The following is a 17,758-nucleotide window of genomic DNA, read 5'->3' as shown; positions in this document are numbered from 1 at the left end:
TGTAACAACTCCTCCAAAGCAATTTTTTGTCTTTTCATTTTGTGTTTTCTAAACGGTTCTACACGCGTAAATTTTTATTGAATTCACGATTTGGATTCTGTACTTTATCGAAACTGGTAAAATAATCAGGCATTTTGGTGGAATTTTTGCTAAATGAAAATATTTCATCTTTATTCCTACGATTAGAAACAGTTTTTATGAATATGTAGTTGAGAATTCTTGTTTATTCCACTTCGCCATTATAGTGGAACTTATCCAAATGCGTCCTTCATCTGGCAGCACTGAATAGATTTTAATCTTCGAAGTTTATGTGTAGTGAAGAGCGAATGTTCGAATTTCGTAGTTGCTGCCAGTGATCACAACCCCAAGAGAATTCCCCGATTTCGATGGAATTTGAATTTCTCGGCGGAATCGTGGAATGGCTTTAGATTTGGGGTAATTCAATATACAAACCATTTTGATTAGAACATTCCTATTGAGAATAAAATTGTATTTATGAATTACAACTGGTAATTCCGATCTCTCATTTTGTTATTTCGGGTTTGAAACATTACGCTACGTAATTACGTAATTGCCTTATGCAACTGTGTGAATATTGAAGAAATTGCAACCGTGCATAGCGACCAGAGTTGCCAGATATTTTCTTGTATATGTATTAGATTTAGCTATTATTTTTGACGCTTACCTAAGAAATTTGCGTTTGGTTTGACTATTAGCTACTTTTTAAGCTTTTTTTTTTAAATCGAGTTAGCCATTTTAGCTAATTTTTTTTTATAATTCCCCCATTTTTACTCAGAGTTTTATAATTTCGGTGAATATCAAAAAATACAAAACTTGATATTCTGGTTTTAACCGACTTCCAAAAAAGGAGGACGTTATCAGTTCGTCGGAATATGTTTTTTTTGTTATGTATTGAACCGCATAACTTTGGACCCCGTTAACCGATTTCAATAATTGCCTTTTTTTTAAGGAAAGGTGTTACCTCACAAGTGGTCCCATACTAATTTAGTTTAAATCCGATCATTGAAATTAACGAAAATCTTAAATGACAAAAAACCTCTTCATCTTCCCATTCTCATTAGAAATGACCCACTGGTTGCTTATAGTCCTATCTGCTCCTCGAAGACCGATATCTATTTTTGCCTACCTGCAAACTCTAAATGCTATCTAGTCCTGAACTGCAGCGCACCTAGGCAATTGGTTATATGTATGTCTGATTAAATTTTACATTTTAAAATTTCCAGAAATTGTTCACTTATCCTGCATATTTTGGTACAGCAAATTAAAATCTGTCAACCGTTTCTTCTTATAAGCTTTTATTTTTCCACCAAGAGCTTCATACTATGGACGAAAGCTCGCCTCGTAGGATGTTCTGAGGAAGAGTTTCCAGTTTGTTTTCCCTATAAATATGGTTAGTTTTACGCTTGCTAATTTAATTCACGCCCTACCGGGAAAGGTGCGTCAAATAGACCACCGTTAAATTGAAAAACGAAAGCCGAACATAAAACACAGTACGTCCCGGAAATTCATGTCAAAATTAGTACATTTTCTTGCAATAAATTTGATTCGTTGCGTAGTTTTTAATCAACCAAACTGATGAAAATATAACAAGAATGTGTACCACAAAGATTTCTGTACATACATACATATTCCTCACTCTTTCTTTCATCTTCATTCATTTTAATTTTTTTTGTTGCGATGCATGTGGTATTTCCTTATGAAATTAGAAACACCGTCTGCTAGAAACCAGCAGAGCGCAAAGTAACTTTGCAGAGTCTGCGGACCAAAACAGCACCAATCCCTAAGCTTTGTGACCGCACGTAGCCAGTAACTTCACGGCCAATTGGATTTTTCAATTAACAAAGTGACAAGTTGCTGGTACTTGGAAAACGAAATGAAACCGTTACCAGCGAGCGTTGGGAGTGCATAAAAGCGAAAAGCGAAGTGGTCAGCAGCAAATTACTGGACGATTAACATAAATAGGGCCTCTACTCCCTACCTACGCGCACACAACGGTTTTCAAAGCGGCATTGAAGATAGTGCAGCGGACTTGAAACGCGCCAACGAACAGGTACTTGTACAAGGACGACGACTGCAAGACCGAAAAATTGCAACAAAGCGCAGCGGTTCTGGCCTGCTGTGCATGGAAAATGGCAGCTGTGAGTTTGCGAAGCAAATTGCGCCCACCATGGACGTGGACTAGCATCGGTATAGGATACATTATTGTACTGGGCTATGTGTTGCAGTTTGCCATAAGTGCACATGTACCGGCCGCATTGATGGCACAGTCGGATGGAGCAGTTGCAATTATTGCCAGGATACAGCCGACGTACGATGACTTGCAGGTAGCTGGCTCAGAGAAGGATGAGAAAAAGGTAGAGGAAGAAGAAGCAGAGGAGGAGGAAGAAAAGGAGGAGTCGTATGAGGAGAAATCTGTGGAAGAAAAGCATAGTGAACATAAAAAGAAGAAGGGTGAGAAGGGTAAGAAAGGGCACAAGGAGGAGGAGCACCATGAGAAGGGCGAGAAGGGACATCACGATAAGGAGGGTAAAAAAGGTGAGAAGGAGGAGGAGCATGGACATGAAAAGAAACATAAAAAAGATGAAGGCCACCACAAGAAACACAAGAAGGGTAAAAAGGGCGAGAAAGGACATGAATTCGAAGATCACGGCTCATACAAGAAGGGCCATTCCATTAAGGGCAAACATCATGTGCACAAGTTGAACGAGGATAAAAAGGAGAAAAAGTACTATGACGAACACCATGACGAAGGTGAAGAAGAGAAACATGGCGGCTTTGAAGAGGTGAAGAAACACAAAAAAGGTGGTCACCATAAAAAGGGCGGCCATAAGAAAGGCGCACACGAGGATGAGTATGGCAAGAAAGGACACAGTAAGAAAGGCCACAAGAAGAAGGGACATAAGGGACATAAAAAGGAGCATGAAGAGAAGAAGAAGTGGGGCGAAGAACATGAGGGCGGTAAAAAGAAGGGCAAAGAGGAGAAAAAGAAATGGAAGAAGTCGGAGAAGAAGGAGAGCAGCAGCAGCAGTGATGGTGGCCATGGACACGAGTGGTAAATGTAAGTGGCCGTTTGCTATGACAGCAGCGGTAGTACGATGGGCGTTAGTAAAATTAATAAGTATTCGTATTAGAGTTAGTATATTTTTTTGCTTTCTGGTGTTGGTAACGTAAATAACTTTGGTTTAGACATGTAGTATATGTATTATTGTAAGTTTTGCATAGCAGAGACCAATAAATAAGAATCCAAAATCAAGGTGATAGCGACCAAAAAGTGCAGCTTTTGACGAGAATGGTTTGAAATGTTTTCCGGGACTAATGATTTCAAATATTTTATTTCGTGGTAAGTTTTTAGAAGAGAGGCCATACGAGTATTTTCATATTTTTGAAACATATTTCTCTCTGTGTAAGTATGCACTCGAATGTATCTTAAACTGTAGTTCATAGCTCAACATTAGCTTGATCCCCAACTGACTCAAGTTGCAGTTTGGTAGCTTATTTAAGAAATACATATTTTCTCAAAATGCCTAACAGATTTGTATTTGCTGAAAACTTGGATGTAAGGCTGAGGAGCCGAGGGGATGACGGTTATATTCTTCCCTAAGGAAAACAAAACTAAATCACCTACAGACAAAGGACTTTATCCCGATAAAAATTCATCTATTTATTCTTATACGGTGTCTTACTGGACAAAGCGGGGTCTTTCAAAAATGTCTCAAAGCAAGCCATTTTAGACAGGCCTTCGTCCCGTAATCTCGAACTCGATAAGCAGTATGTTGAGCTTCAGAAGTGTTTCGGCGCAATGGGGTAGGCATAATACCACCAAATCGGTTAACAGAGGTACACCGGAATGGTGCGTATTATCGCTGCTACTATGGTCGCTGGTGATCAACAGAATACTATGGAAATTTTATAGTACGCGAAAAGTGTCTGTCCACACTCAGCTCACTTATAAGTCAAGCACTACGGTTCCGCACCAGTCTAAACCCAAGATGGATAGGGTGAACCTTCAGCTGAAGGAAATCACCAAGTACCTCGGAACAATACTCGATAGTAAGCTGTCGTGGTCACCATAATGTGTAGGCGAGGGCGAAGAAGACCTCAGTGTCATTCTATGCTTTAAAAAAGATGCTGGGCGGAAACTGGGGCCTATCGCCTTCTCTTTATCACTGGATCTTCACGGTGATAGCCAGACCCACGATTGAGAGAATACAAAGGTTGCGCCGATCTCGGACCGCTATTCCTCTCTTAACGAATTTGACACAATCGTTGTTTGCATGACGTCACACTTGTGCAATTTGTTTACGTTTTCCTTGCAACATTTTTTCTTCTTCCATTCTTGCTCACGTTTTGGCATTTCTCTCTCGCAATTGCACCAGTGTGACGTCACACAAAAGTTATTCTCAAAAATCCTCTCTGATCGGCGCAATCTTGTATTCTATCATTCTTGAGCCAGACCGATACTGCTCCATGGGATATTGGTTTTGTAGGCGATCAATGATTGGAATGAGAGTGGCACTCAGGACTATACCAACGGCAGCAAATTGGGACGAGCTTCGAAGCCGCTATAGACATGAGGGCATGAGAAGCTGCCGAGCTCTTGCTGCATTTTCCAGGCGGAAGTATTCACCATAAGGAGAGCTATTTAGCAGAAACCTAAACCTACCTATCTCGCGCAGCAATTTCTCTAGCAGTGTCTGCGTAGGGCAGCTATGCACGGGTAATGGCGTACATCTGTACTGTTCCTGGGGCACATCGGCATTGCGGGCAACGAATAGGCCGACAGGCTTGCCGAAGAAGGCTTCTTGACCTGACCAATGATAAGATATTTTGGATATGCAGAAAGAACGAGTTTCTGCCCTTAGGAGACTGTTGTTTAGTTCCCCGGGAGCAGGCTTTCTGCTTAATCTGGAAGCCCCGCCAAGGTAGGGTACAACGAGGTGTTCCAGTTAGCAATGAGTACTCCAATGTTCTCCCACAATGCTTCTAGTACTCAGTGATAAGCTGTCTTAAGTGGCAGTAGTTTAGCGAAGAGCCAACACTTACCTGACCTAACCTTAAAAGCCACTTAATTTGTAAATTATACCCTGGCTTTTGATCCGAGTAATCAGCGGAAGGCCCCCCCCCTGGGAGACGTACGAAAGTAACCTACATAGAAAAAATATTCCGATGCATTCCTACTTTTTTTGAAGTCAGTTAATACGGAATTAAATCTGTCTTCTATGCCGACGATTTGGTAATACTTCTTCTCGGAAAAGTTCAGTCCACGATAAATAAGCTAATTAAAGAAACACAAGGCAGTATCTCCAAGCCGGCCAACCATAACAATTTTGGAGTTAAAATCTCCAAAAGAGATCTGGCGCTGTTCACAAGAAAAACAAAAGTTTCCACCTTTTCTTTACTTGTCCAGGTTAGGGGCAGCTACTTTAAATCTCTCTTCCAAAGCGAAATACTCTGGCAACATTTTGAACTCTAAACTGAATTTCAAAAGCAATCTGAGGGGAAGTTATAAAGGTTCTAGCGGAATACCACACCTGCAAAACGGTATTTCAAAAACAAAAAGGATCTATAAAAACAAAAGGGATCGAAAAAGTCATGACCTTGTTCCGAAATGATATCGAACAACTCTTGACTCCGTCCCGAAATGGTATCTTATTAGTCCCAAAATCAGCCCGAATAAGTCCCAAAATTGTTCTAAACTAGTAACAAAATGAACCGCACCACTCCCACAATATTTCGGAAATAGTCTTGAACTAGTCGGCCGCTGTGGTGTAGTGGTAAGCAGTGCGCGCTTCCATTCCGCAGCACCTGGGTTCAAACCCCGGTCAAAGTAACATCGCAAAAAAAATATAGAAAAAAGGTTTTTTCTTAACAGCCGTCGTCCCTCGGCAGGCAATGGCAAACCTCCGAGTGTATTTCTGCCATGAAAAACAGCTTCTCATAAAAATACAATCGCCGTTCGGAGTCGGCGTAAAACTGTAGGTCCCTCCGCTTTGTGTGACAACATCAAAACGCACGCCACAAATCGGAGAAGAAGCTCGGCCAAACACTAACGTATGTGTAAGCCCCAATCTATTGTATTATTATTAGTCTCGAAATGATCCCAAAGTAGTTGTGAAATAGTCCCCCAAAGGCCCTGAAATAGCTTTGTACTACTCCAGAAATGTTGGTGGGTGCACATGAAAAGCAATCACAGATTTTCTGTTGGGATACCAAGAAGCAGTTACAAATTTTCTCCTAGGTTAACGCAAATTTTACCCATACCGAGAGCTAAGATGTTTCCTTTCTCCGTTAAAAGTAACAAACATATCCGCCTTTAGTAGGTCGATTAAAAATGAAAACGTTGAATTAGATAAATAAAAACTCTTGAGGGAGATTTTTTCTTCATTATTATCGCTCTATTCCGGCAAAACTGTGAATAAGGCAGCGCCTGGCTGGAAAAATGGAAACGTTTTTTGAACTCAACCCAAAGGGACAAATGGTTGCAGAACCACATCGGAAGAAGGGGCCAACCAAACTACCGAATTTCATAACCATAGTAGAGCTCGATTTCAGAACCATCTCTTTACAAATTTTAGCCACCTTTCAAAACTTAATAATTCTTAATTAGTAATCTAAAAAAGAATATTCACATACATAGATGAGTTTCTCGCATTCTCCGCCCTTTTTGCTATATTCAATTTCCGATTCAAAGCCATGTCATAATTAAAGGGAAATCCTGCCATTCGGGCACGTCCACGCCACGGTCAACACATATTTATATATAGATAAGCGCATAAACATGCATAACTGCGAATACACTCAGCCAAAAATCCCTGCTTATTAGACGATTATTTTGGATGATTCACAAGAATCGCCTCGCCGCCTTTTTGCAATTCCATCCAAAGAATGCAATAAACAAAGCACTGCCCTTTGCAGAATTTATGCCAGCGTACCTCTTAGTACTCGTAGTTTGCAAAGTTACTCACTCACATACGTAAGTATGTATGTATATGAATCGGAAGCAAGGTTTTCAATACACGCCTCAGACTTTGGCCAATTGTGGGCGGCACGCTCATCCACCAGGCTGCCATTGTGTTAATTTGCTAAAAGTTCGCCTGAGTCATCACGGTTGCGGTGGCTCTTTGTTGGTCATTTGTACGAAGCTGCATTCTTCATTGTCGTTGTTTTTGTTGTGGTTATTGTTTGCTAAGCTGTTAAAACAAATGAAGAATTTCCGGTGCTGTGTGCCTTGACCATGCCAATGCGGCCAAAGGCTGCTACTGCTGTTGGTGCTATTGGTGCTGCTACAGCTGCAACTGCAGCTCTTGTGGTTGCCGGTCAGCAGCTTTGCGGCGGATACTGGCTCTACCATGGTCAGGGCCATTTTTTGTACTGTTATGTATAGTAGTACCTACCTACATAGTTCGACTTTGTGAAGGTGTAGAAATACTTAAATGAAATTTCCGTGCTCATTGTTCGCCCAGCGGAAGTGCATAACTTATGCTTTATACTATGAGTATGCATGCCACAAGCATTACTCCACAAGTAAACGACAGTTGTTGCTGTCCTTGTCGTTGTCATAGCCGTTATTTGTGTTGGTGCAGTTGCCATTGCCATTGTCATTATTCCAGTGAATAGCTGAATAGGTTTGGCAATATCATCTCGACATTGTTCTACCAAATCTATTGTTGCTGTATGTGTGTGCCAAAGGCAGCTGGCGGCCGGCTGGTGAGCGGTCAGTTGAGTGCCGCTTAGTTGGGTAGCTTCAATAACTTCCCAGCCAGAAAAGTCTGAGTCTACTAATTCATGCAAGGCTGTAGCCAGATGCACCGCGCTAACATACAAATGGCGTACATATGTACATATGTATGTATGTATGTGTGATAGCGCCAAGTGCTCTAATATGAACTAATACCCTCGTGTTCCTAAGCACTATTTGGTATGCCAGTAAAGCTTTTCTCTTCTCTAATGCATCTCTGCTGTCTATTTCAGTCCGTTGGGTATGTACACACACACCAACACACATACCTATGTTAGAATGCAACTCTGTTGCTATGCTGCTGCTGCGTTTATTCTTGGGCCATAATTCAGTTACTGTTGCATCATAAGCTATGTTTGCAAGTGCATGAGTTGTTATCTCTCTCTGCTTATGAGCTTCAACAGCGCTATGACTGTTTACTGCTGTGGCATGCAACACGATATTAAGGCACCCAATCGCCCATTCGTGATGCCAGCAGTTGGTCATTTTAAAGGATTTACACTGCTTCTACGTATAAATTTAATCCTTTTGAGTATTAGTGGTAGTTATGGCCGTTGAATTTAGTTGTGTGCCAGTGCATTTACCTAGATCCAAGGTTGCCCAAATTCCAGATATTAAACATACATACTTAGGTGGAGCATATTCTTGTTCGGGTGTGTGTGTATACATTTTGTATAACAAAAGATTTGGGTACTTGAGGGACTGGGGGTTGTGGGCGTATTATAAATAATTTCTTTTGAGTTATGTGTTCGTAGAAAATGCAGTAAGACCAGAGAATTTCTATTTATAGCGCTTGGTATTTTAAAATATTTATTTATGTTAGCGTAATGGTTTTGTGTGCAGCTTAATGTTAGTGAAAATTTCTCTTTGTATCTGTCGACTATAGCTATTAGTGGCTTAAGGTCATTGTGTTTATTGCCTTGTTTTGTAATCAGAAATATGTTTATTTATTTCTTTGAACACGAGCAGTAAATGCCATTTATCATAACAAAAATCAAGTCGTAATAAATAAATGAAATAGGACTTAGAATGTGGCTTAATTACTCACCAGAGCTATGCTGTTTATACTTGCAAATTTGCTGGAAAGCAAATATTTCAAGGCATACATTCATATTTACACAAATTGATACCACAATGAATATGCATTTTTATATTAAACTAACTAATTCCGCAGGCTGTTTCATACTGGAAGCCTTTTTGCCTAACATATTGCAAACTTAGAGATTTTTTATCAAATACACATCTGAACTCTGGTACTAATATACAGGCTTATATATGTACATAATTATAAAAATCACTAGCAAATACCCGGTGTGCTTCACTGCGCCTTAAAAGTATTTTTCAAACAAATTTTCGATTTATGTTATTCTTTATTTTTTATGAATGTGGGTTAATATATTTGCGAAGGTACTTAGGAAGTAGGTAAAGTATCGACTTTCTCATCAGAATTTAATTTATAGTCTTAAACTCGACACTTTCCTCAAAATTCAATATTTACATTTGACAGAATTAAATTCCTAAACTAAGTGGCAACTCGCTTAAAAAATATTTTCGATAAAAACTTTCCTTTATAATATTTCCTTTATTCTATAAATTTAATTGAATACAATTTTGCAAACAAGTGGCAACCCGCTTAAAAATATTTTCGACAAAAACTTTCTTAAACCTTTTAAGTTTAATACCCGTACTTCAATTTAATTGAATACAATTTTTCAAACAGGTGGCAACCTTAAAGAAAGAAATATTCTCAGCAGTTAACTTCCTAAACCTTTTAATTTCATATCCATGTTGCTATATTAAATTTAGCTTATCAATTAAATCACGATAAAATTTTCAAACAGGTGGCAACATTCCACAAAAATATCTTCAGATGTAAGCCTTCTTAAACCTCTTTCTTTTGACAGCTATATTGCAATATTTACTTTATCTTATCAATTTGCTTAAACTGCAATATTCCTACAGATGGCAACTCTCTAATTATTTCTTCTGAATGCATTCAATTCCATACATTAGTTTTCGAGTGATGCGCATACAAACACACAACAATTCTAAACATTGTTGATTTGGCTTCTGTTGCTCTAATAAAAATTATGGGCCATACACACCGCGATCTCTGTAGCAGCCTCAGCGGAGCGTTTTTGTAGTGTGCGAGCAAGTGATGTCACTGTGTTCGTGCGAACAAGTCGGGCAGTTGAATAAACCAGTCGCTGCCTTCTCAAGCAGGGCTGCCCTAAATTAACCTATGCACTTATTCTGCGGGGTCTGCCGCTCTATATGTAAAGGCTTTTGATATAGCCTAGCACTTTAAGTGTAGCACCACCCAAGTGAGCTAGTCTACGCTTAGCAAGAGTGTCACATTCAAAGATAATGTGTTCTGTCCTCGTTCAACTCACAAAAGCGACAGAAGTGTTTTAGAAATATTAATTTTATAGGCGACATACACAGTGCGTCTGACTCGCGAGTGTACGTGTTGACTCCCCTTCGACTATACACAGTTGAATCATTCAGAGTCACCAGGAGTCATTCAGAGTTGCCAGGAGTCACGTCGGTGTAACATATTTATTTTCACAAACACATCCAAACCGACTCACGAGTCAGACGCACGGTGTATGCCACCTATTACTGATATGATAACGAGGGAAACAGCGTTCCGTGTAATACCCAGTGATAGTTTTGAGGCCCTCTGTGCCTAAATTAAGTACTTTCATTGAAGCTTCTTTTGAAGGACAGATAATCGTTTGGCTTGTCCATGCCCTAGCTATTCCGTCCAGTGCCTATTGAACTGCTGAGTTATTTATGATCCCCTTTATGTGTGTCGTTGTGCACAGGGTGTACCAACTGTGTCATTTCAGATTTAAAATACATAAAGCGTTCTGAATTTGAGAAAGCGAAAATTTTGCAAAATTCGCACACATGAACCAATCTAAAAAAACAGATAATATATCCGAAACCAGTATATTATTTATATGTTTATACACCATAACGATCCGTAAATAATTTTGTCCACTTCGGCCAGACAAACAATCAGTGTTGAGCGTCTTCAGTAATATCCTTTGAAACGAAAGTGGAGAAGAAATCGTCACCACGCTGGTTTGAAGCAACCATGCCCCGTAAATATTTGGATTAGGTGGAAATCCACTTCCCCATGTTGACTACTTACACACCTTGATATCGTGGGTATCCGGAGGTACGCGACTATAGTAGCTCTTGCGTTGATCTGCTAAATTGTGCAAAGATGTCGGTGTACGTATGGTGGTCTTAAAACTGTGACACACCTTGTAGGTGCTTCTTGTTGGAATGGTCGAAGTGAAAAAGATTCCGACCAGCCCGGCCGCTGGTATTCGTATTGAGCAGGCATTCAGAAGTGACGAGTTTCAGGGATACCGTCTTGGCAGTTGGAACGGCCTACGGCCGTACTATTGCATCAGTAGAAACGGCTAAGGTCCCAATCTGAGCCTATTCTTCGAGTGCACGAGGGCATGCCACTAGGATCTTACAACCCATTGGCTGGAAGATAACTTTATCGAACAGGTAAATAGAAGATAGTCCGCAAAGCTTACGTGTAGGATATCAAGACATATCAGACCTAAATTACATGAAAGAAAACCTACAACCTATTCTTCTGAATGGTGAGACAAGTGCTTCGACATGCAATCGGGATTAATACAGACCAGAAGCCTGATAAAAATCGTCTACCGTCGAATGACTTCTGTTGCACGTATAACGTTATCTATGTCCCCGACATTTCTTCCATTATTACCTTCTTGAGTGTCAGGCTGAACTGAATACACCCAGTATGATTTTGTGATCTTCATATGAACGACAAACTGGTTCCACTTTTAGAGAATGGAAAAATGTAAAGAGCTTTGAATACCGCACTACAATGGCATCATGTCGAGTACCTCCATTTAACGCTGAATGAGGGCAGCCACGATAGTCTGATTTACTGAAGACGCTCTTCATAACCAGAGACATAAAGTAAAGGTTTAAGGGACACATATATAATTACATGTCTCTAATCCATCCAATGTCTTAACAATTCATATGCCAATTTGCAAATAACTAACTTATGCAAGTACTTATTATATACAAATATGTGTATGCCTGTCATCTGCTTATGCCTTGATGGCTTATAAGCAAAATTGTCCGGTATATTTGCGAACCGCATGGCCACAAATCCGCATGCAAATTAGCCAGCTAAGATATGTACATACATGAATTACAAACCAGCGGCGGTAGGAGATCAACAGCCCAAAAGCGGTTTAAGTAAGAATCGGGAATTACATATAGTATGCATATGTGCATACATATGTATGTATCTACAAATGTCCTATAAGCACATGTGTGCGTAGAAAGTCACTTCCCTGCAGGAAACGGTGCTAGTTTATAGCTAATTTATACCTACCCAGCAGGCAGCTAGTTGTAACTTTTTATTACTTATTTCCTTCGGCCGTAACTAGCAAATTTTGAAGGGCAATGGGCGCAAAATAGTGAGAACTGCTTTCCTCTGCACTGAATGTGAGCTAACTTGTAGTTAACTACTTTTGGACATAAATTATCAATAAAAAAGATTTTTTAAACTTTCTATATATTTTTAAATATTTACAGCCGGTTTCACCAGCAATTTAAATGGAAAATGATTTTTTATTTTCTGTCACTTTCCATAGAAAATTCAATTTCATTAGTCCTGAACTCGACAAAGAATCTGCAAAGTGCAGAGCGAAAGTGTGTTCAAAGCAATTTTTATATAAGGATATTTAAATAGAAGTTTGGTTAAAGAAAAACTCATGGTAACGTCTGCACGACTCCTGCACGACTCTAAAACATTCTTAATGTTAGTTTTGTTATAGCTAATTAAAAATTAGTTATTTATCGAAATCCTGCAAACAAGCTAGCTACAATTATAGCTATTATTTTTAAAAGGAGGTTATCAGTTCGTCGGAATATTTTTTATCTTATTTTTTTTATGTATGTTACCGCATAGCTTTGGACCACGTCAACCGATTTCGATAATTCTATTTGCATCGGAAAGGTAGTATCTCAGAGGTAGTCCCATGCTAATCTGGTTAAGATGCGCTCAGTGGATCATGAGATATAGTATATATTTTTTTTATATGAGAATTGAAGTCGGTTTTTTTTGCTAAAAATAACTTGTTTATCAATTGATAGTTTTTTATGCAGGGTTGACTTTGCATGCTCGTTTGTGTTTGTGCGTGTGAGGGTGTGTGTGTGCATGTCCCCTGCAAAAAATGCGACTAATCCGGGATGACTCCGGGAGCAATCGCAAAAGGAACATACGACTAATACCACTTTTGGTATCTTTATATGGAATGAACTGTTCGCTTTTGTTCGAGCAAGTCCTATGAAGAGACTAATTGTTCCCCTTCATACCCGAATGGGTATAAAAAGCTATTAGTCACTTTTAAAAAATAAAACTAAGAATTTGCGCCAGCTGCGATTCGAACCGGGGTTCTCAGTTTTGTTAGACAAATACTCTCTCTATGTGCCAACGCCGACACCGTTTGTGTCCGGAAACTTTTTTTTAGTAATTTTACGCGTTCCTTTCTCACTTTATCTCACTGAGAGCGCAACAAAAATTTACTGAACACTTTTTGTTCGAATCAAATTGATTTTGATTTTCTGTCCGAACGACTAGGTGACTAGGTGACTCGGGGGTTGCCGCGTTCTCTTTTATATGCGTTTGCTGCGAACTGCATGTATTTTTTGCCAAAAATCGTATGTAGACAACTATGTCATCAGCTGTTTGCTTCAGAACAAAATAAAATGTGCCGAACTGAACGGTGAACCGTACTTCAGCACCCTTTAGTACCCCTAAGAGATGAGCCGGGGACTAACTGATTTCCAATTATACCCGTAAGGGATAAGTCGAGACTAATTGATCTCCAATAGTACCCGTATGAGAATGCCCAATTGTACCCGGTTGAGAGTAATCTCGGAATACTCACTTTAGAGATTAGTCGCAAAATTTTTTTGCAGGGTCTTTATATGACCTACTTGTATGTAACAATTAATCATGCAAGGAATGCCTAGCAACTGCATACATACATACATATGTACAATTACAAATATGTACTTATTATGCACAAAATGTTTGTAAATTTATACTAAGGTAAAGTGCTTATGTACGTACATACTACATAAATACATATGTATATGTATGTGAAAACCTTACCTCTGCGGCGTCGCTGCCCCAAATCACCGACTTATTTGTGCTTAAGTTATTGGCTGATCTGATTGCTTGCCTTTTAGCCGCATGCAACCGAAATTTGATTACGACACACCCACAATTGAGCACCTGACCATACAATCAACACAGATTACGTTAGAGTTGGCTCAGTCACCTTAAGGACATTGTAAATGTAATGCTTATTAGGACCTCTTGTATGTCTGTAATTGTTTGTTTGTGTGAGGCTGATTGTAGGTAACTATTGCAGTTTCGGCTGAGGTTGTTTGCATGAACAAATAAACAAATGCGCTCATGCTAACTGAGCAGAAGTGGCCCCAAAGTGTTTAGTGCGATCGGGTGCCCAACGATGTGTTTGTGTACTAGTAAGCATATGACATTTTTTGTGGAACAATGCGCTATCCTTGAAGTCGGGATAATCGTATTTAATAGTATATAGGTTTACATATAAGTAGATTATACTCATTTTCGAGCTTAACTCCCAAATCTGTAATTAGCAAAAGAGATTAGCCATGCAAAATTCGGCTCACGGTAATCTATAATTATGAAATAATCTCAGAATAAACCGATAACTTTTCGGTGTCCAACCTAGTTTTACCCAAGGCACATTAAATCAGTAGAGCAAAAACAACATTTGCGTGTATTTTGTTGTTGCTTCTGGTATCGAAAGTGTCAAAAACTGTTCTGAATTTTTTCTTCTAAATCAAAGCGTGCCATGTGAAATACAAAAAATTATAAAAAATAAAAAATTGAAATTGGAAAAAATAAAAATTGATGCAACTTTCTTTCCTAGTAAATTTGTTTGCTTCTCGAAGCATTGATCCATCCTTTGCAAGGCCCAGTAATCAGCGGTTGTGCTGCCGAGTTGGGCGAACGTTCCAAAAGCAGCTATTCAATCGCTTGTTTTGTATGGAAAAAGGTTTCACATGCAAATGGATTTTAACAATTCAGAATTTTTGTGAGAAAAAATTAAAAAATATTTGACATTTTCGAGACCAAATAATTTGAAAATAAATCAAATCAGCTGCTCTACTGATACTACCTGTTCAATGTACCTTGGTTTTACCTATTATTTTTGCGAAGAAGAGGTGAAATGTCAAATGTAAAAGTAAACAAAAATGGACGCTAGTTCGGAAAAGAGATTTTAAAAGGTATTTTTAATAAAATATTAAGTTAAAATATATTTAAATTGCTTAATATAGCAAAAAGATCGATCTCGATGGCACAGAGAAGAAACCTAACTTTTCCTTTGGTTGTGAAAATAACAAGTACAACTAATTTGACGGCTGCTTATTTGATATTTGCCTGTTTAAACGGGGTGATTAACAGACGAGCTTTGATTGAGATGCTTTTTATATGTAAAGTAACCACCCTTACCAAACAGAAAAGAGCGGAAGAAGAACAAGAACAAAGAAGCCACCATTTGGTGAACTGGTTGAACGTAAACAAAAGCAAAATTTTTAAAAGTTAAAACTAATTAGTTAAAAGTAAAATGAGTGGAAATCAAAATATTAATGATGTTCTAGACTCTGTAAGTGATTGTGTGTAAAGAAAAGTGTGTAAAACTGAATTGTATAAAATTTACAGCAGGAAGGGCCGTCTAAGAAGCGGGTAAAACTTGAAGTTGATGCCGGAGGAATATGTTCGTCCAATTTGGACAACGAATTAGCAATCGCTGCAGGTATATTTTTGTTCCTTTAGCGATGTTAAAATTCACATCGCCGCGGGTATCATCTATATTGATGATTTCTGGGGTTGGCTTTACTTTGCGGCCAATTTTCCGCCAAAGTTTTTTGCCTTAATGAATTCTATACAAATTTTAAGTCCACGCAGAAAGAAATTAGTGTGAAAGACACCACCATTTTATTGCCTATTTTTCTAGGGGCTCCCTAGGGGTCCGGGAGGTGCGGGTTGGTATCGTTGGAAACGGTGGGCCATACCCTCTTTCCACCGTACACACAATGATCTGCCGTAATGGAAAGTTTCCACGATTTCCATTCACCAATCTTAATTTTCTAATACAATTTTGCTATTGCGATTATAGATTCACTTTATTCCATGGACAGTAGAGCTGCACCTTTGAGTAGTAGCACATCCGATGATGATGATGACGTTGATGATTTTCATTTTGTGTTAAAGGTGCACCAAAAAATAACAGAAAGTAATCTGCGTTTACTTGAAGCATGTTCCTTATTTGAAAGGAGAAAACTTTATAAAAAGGAGTTGTGTAAAAAACTATTTGAATGCTACAATGCCCTTCTATATGGAAGAAGACTTTCGTCAACATTTCAGAATTTCGAGGAGCTTATACGAAAGCTTCTTGTAATAAATTTGTTGAAAGCAATATTTACAAAAGTCTTCGCATCCGTCCAAGTTGCAGTTTTTTGTTATTGTTCCCGGGCCATGAGGCATGTAGCTACAGAGACCTCGCGGATCGCTTGAATTTTTGGATTGGAACAGTAGGCCATATGATTCTCCGTGTAACAATGTTTGTGAGTTCTTTAAGCCCGGACACAATTAAAAGTCCTAGTAAGGAGCGAATGTTGGAGTCCAGCAGACACTTGAAGGAGAAATGTAGTTTTTCTAGAGCAGTCATGCCCAACGCTAGCAGAAGTCCACAAGCAAGTGCCTTCCTGTTTTAGAGTAATAGGTAACACATGTATGTATTTAAACTTTCATATGTTAGTGGTACTTGCTTCCGTGAAAAACGCCTTGCGCTATAAATTTACAAATACGATTCAATTAAAACTGCAGGTTGCATCAATGGAATCCACATTGTTATTGATCCGCCAAAATATAAAGACGATTACATCGATCGAATGGAGAATGTGAGCTTGTCTCTTCAGGGCATTTGTGAGGAGAACGAAAAGTTCATTAGCATTTTTCTGGGATATGCAGGTTCGTCACACGACAGCTGTGTATTTCAAAGTTCACCCATTTACGCCAAGTTTCATCAGTAAAATGACAGACGACGGCCGTATCGTCAATTTTACTGACTATGACCATATTCAGCCTAGGGCCGATTGATTTACTTTTTTTGGCCTTTTTGGTAGACTTAAAAAAGAATGGCTTATATGTAAGTATGTTACAAATTCATTTACGGATATATTTAAAAAAAAAAAAACTACCACATCATTTATATACATATATACTTACATACATATCCATTAGAACTTGGGAGCATCGTACGATTGCTCCGCGAGTACTCCCTAAGGAGTATACGAATACTCCCCATTGCTCCCTATGGTTCTGTGTATAAGCATGTAATTTTGTATACTCCCTTTGACACCCCTTAAACGAGCAATCGGGGAGCATACACATAAATATCATCCTAAGGAAGCAACACGGGAGTACTCCCATAATAATCTCCCAAACGAGTAATAAAGGAGTACTCCCATAAAAGTCATCCAACATTCCTCTCAAACGAGCAATAATGGAGCAGTCCCATAAAAGTCATCCCACATTCCTCCAAAACGAGCAATAGAGGAGTGCTCCCATAAAAGTCATCCCGAAACCTCCTCAAGGAGTAATTAAAGAGCATTTCCTACTCTTACACTGATTAAAAATTAGTATATTTTTCATTAAACACAACAAGTTTTCGATTCATTTATTTATGTTTAAATAAATAATTGTAAAAAAAAATTAAACTTATTCTTTTTTCTTGTAAAACAGGGCTGTGCGATTAATTGATTACTCAAAATTTTAATTAATGACAAAGTAAATAACTCAGTTATTCGATTAATTAGAAATTATGAATACTCAAAAGTTCAGTTACTCGAGTAATCAAGATTTTT

The 17,758-nt window shown here is 38.7% G+C and overlaps 1 protein-coding gene across 1 annotated transcript; it reads left to right on the top strand.

Annotated features, from left to right (window-relative positions):
• The first annotated feature begins 2,150 nt into the window (after positions 1 to 2,150).
• On the top strand, positions 2,151 to 3,110 carry LOC108370633 (ABC transporter F family member 4). The gene has a single exon (XM_017626004.1). The coding sequence runs from the start codon at positions 2,151 to 2,153 to the stop codon at positions 3,075 to 3,077; it is 927 nt and encodes a 308-aa protein (XP_017481493.1). The 3' UTR covers positions 3,078 to 3,110.
• The last annotated feature ends 14,648 nt before the right edge of the window (positions 3,111 to 17,758 follow it).

The sequence above is a fragment of the Rhagoletis zephyria genome, unplaced genomic scaffold (genome assembly GCF_001687245.7).
Source record: "Rhagoletis zephyria isolate East Lansing unplaced genomic scaffold, Rhagoletis_zephyria_1.1 Rzeph_scaffold_04353, whole genome shotgun sequence".
Taxonomy (NCBI): Eukaryota; Metazoa; Arthropoda; class Insecta; order Diptera; family Tephritidae; genus Rhagoletis; species Rhagoletis zephyria.
This window is presented reverse-complemented; position numbering and strand designations above follow the sequence as displayed.

Coding starts and splice junctions, on each gene's coding strand:
- LOC108370633 (XM_017626004.1), top strand. CDS start 2,151: ATGGCAGCTGTGAGTTTGCGAAGCAAATTGCGCCCACCATGGACGTGG.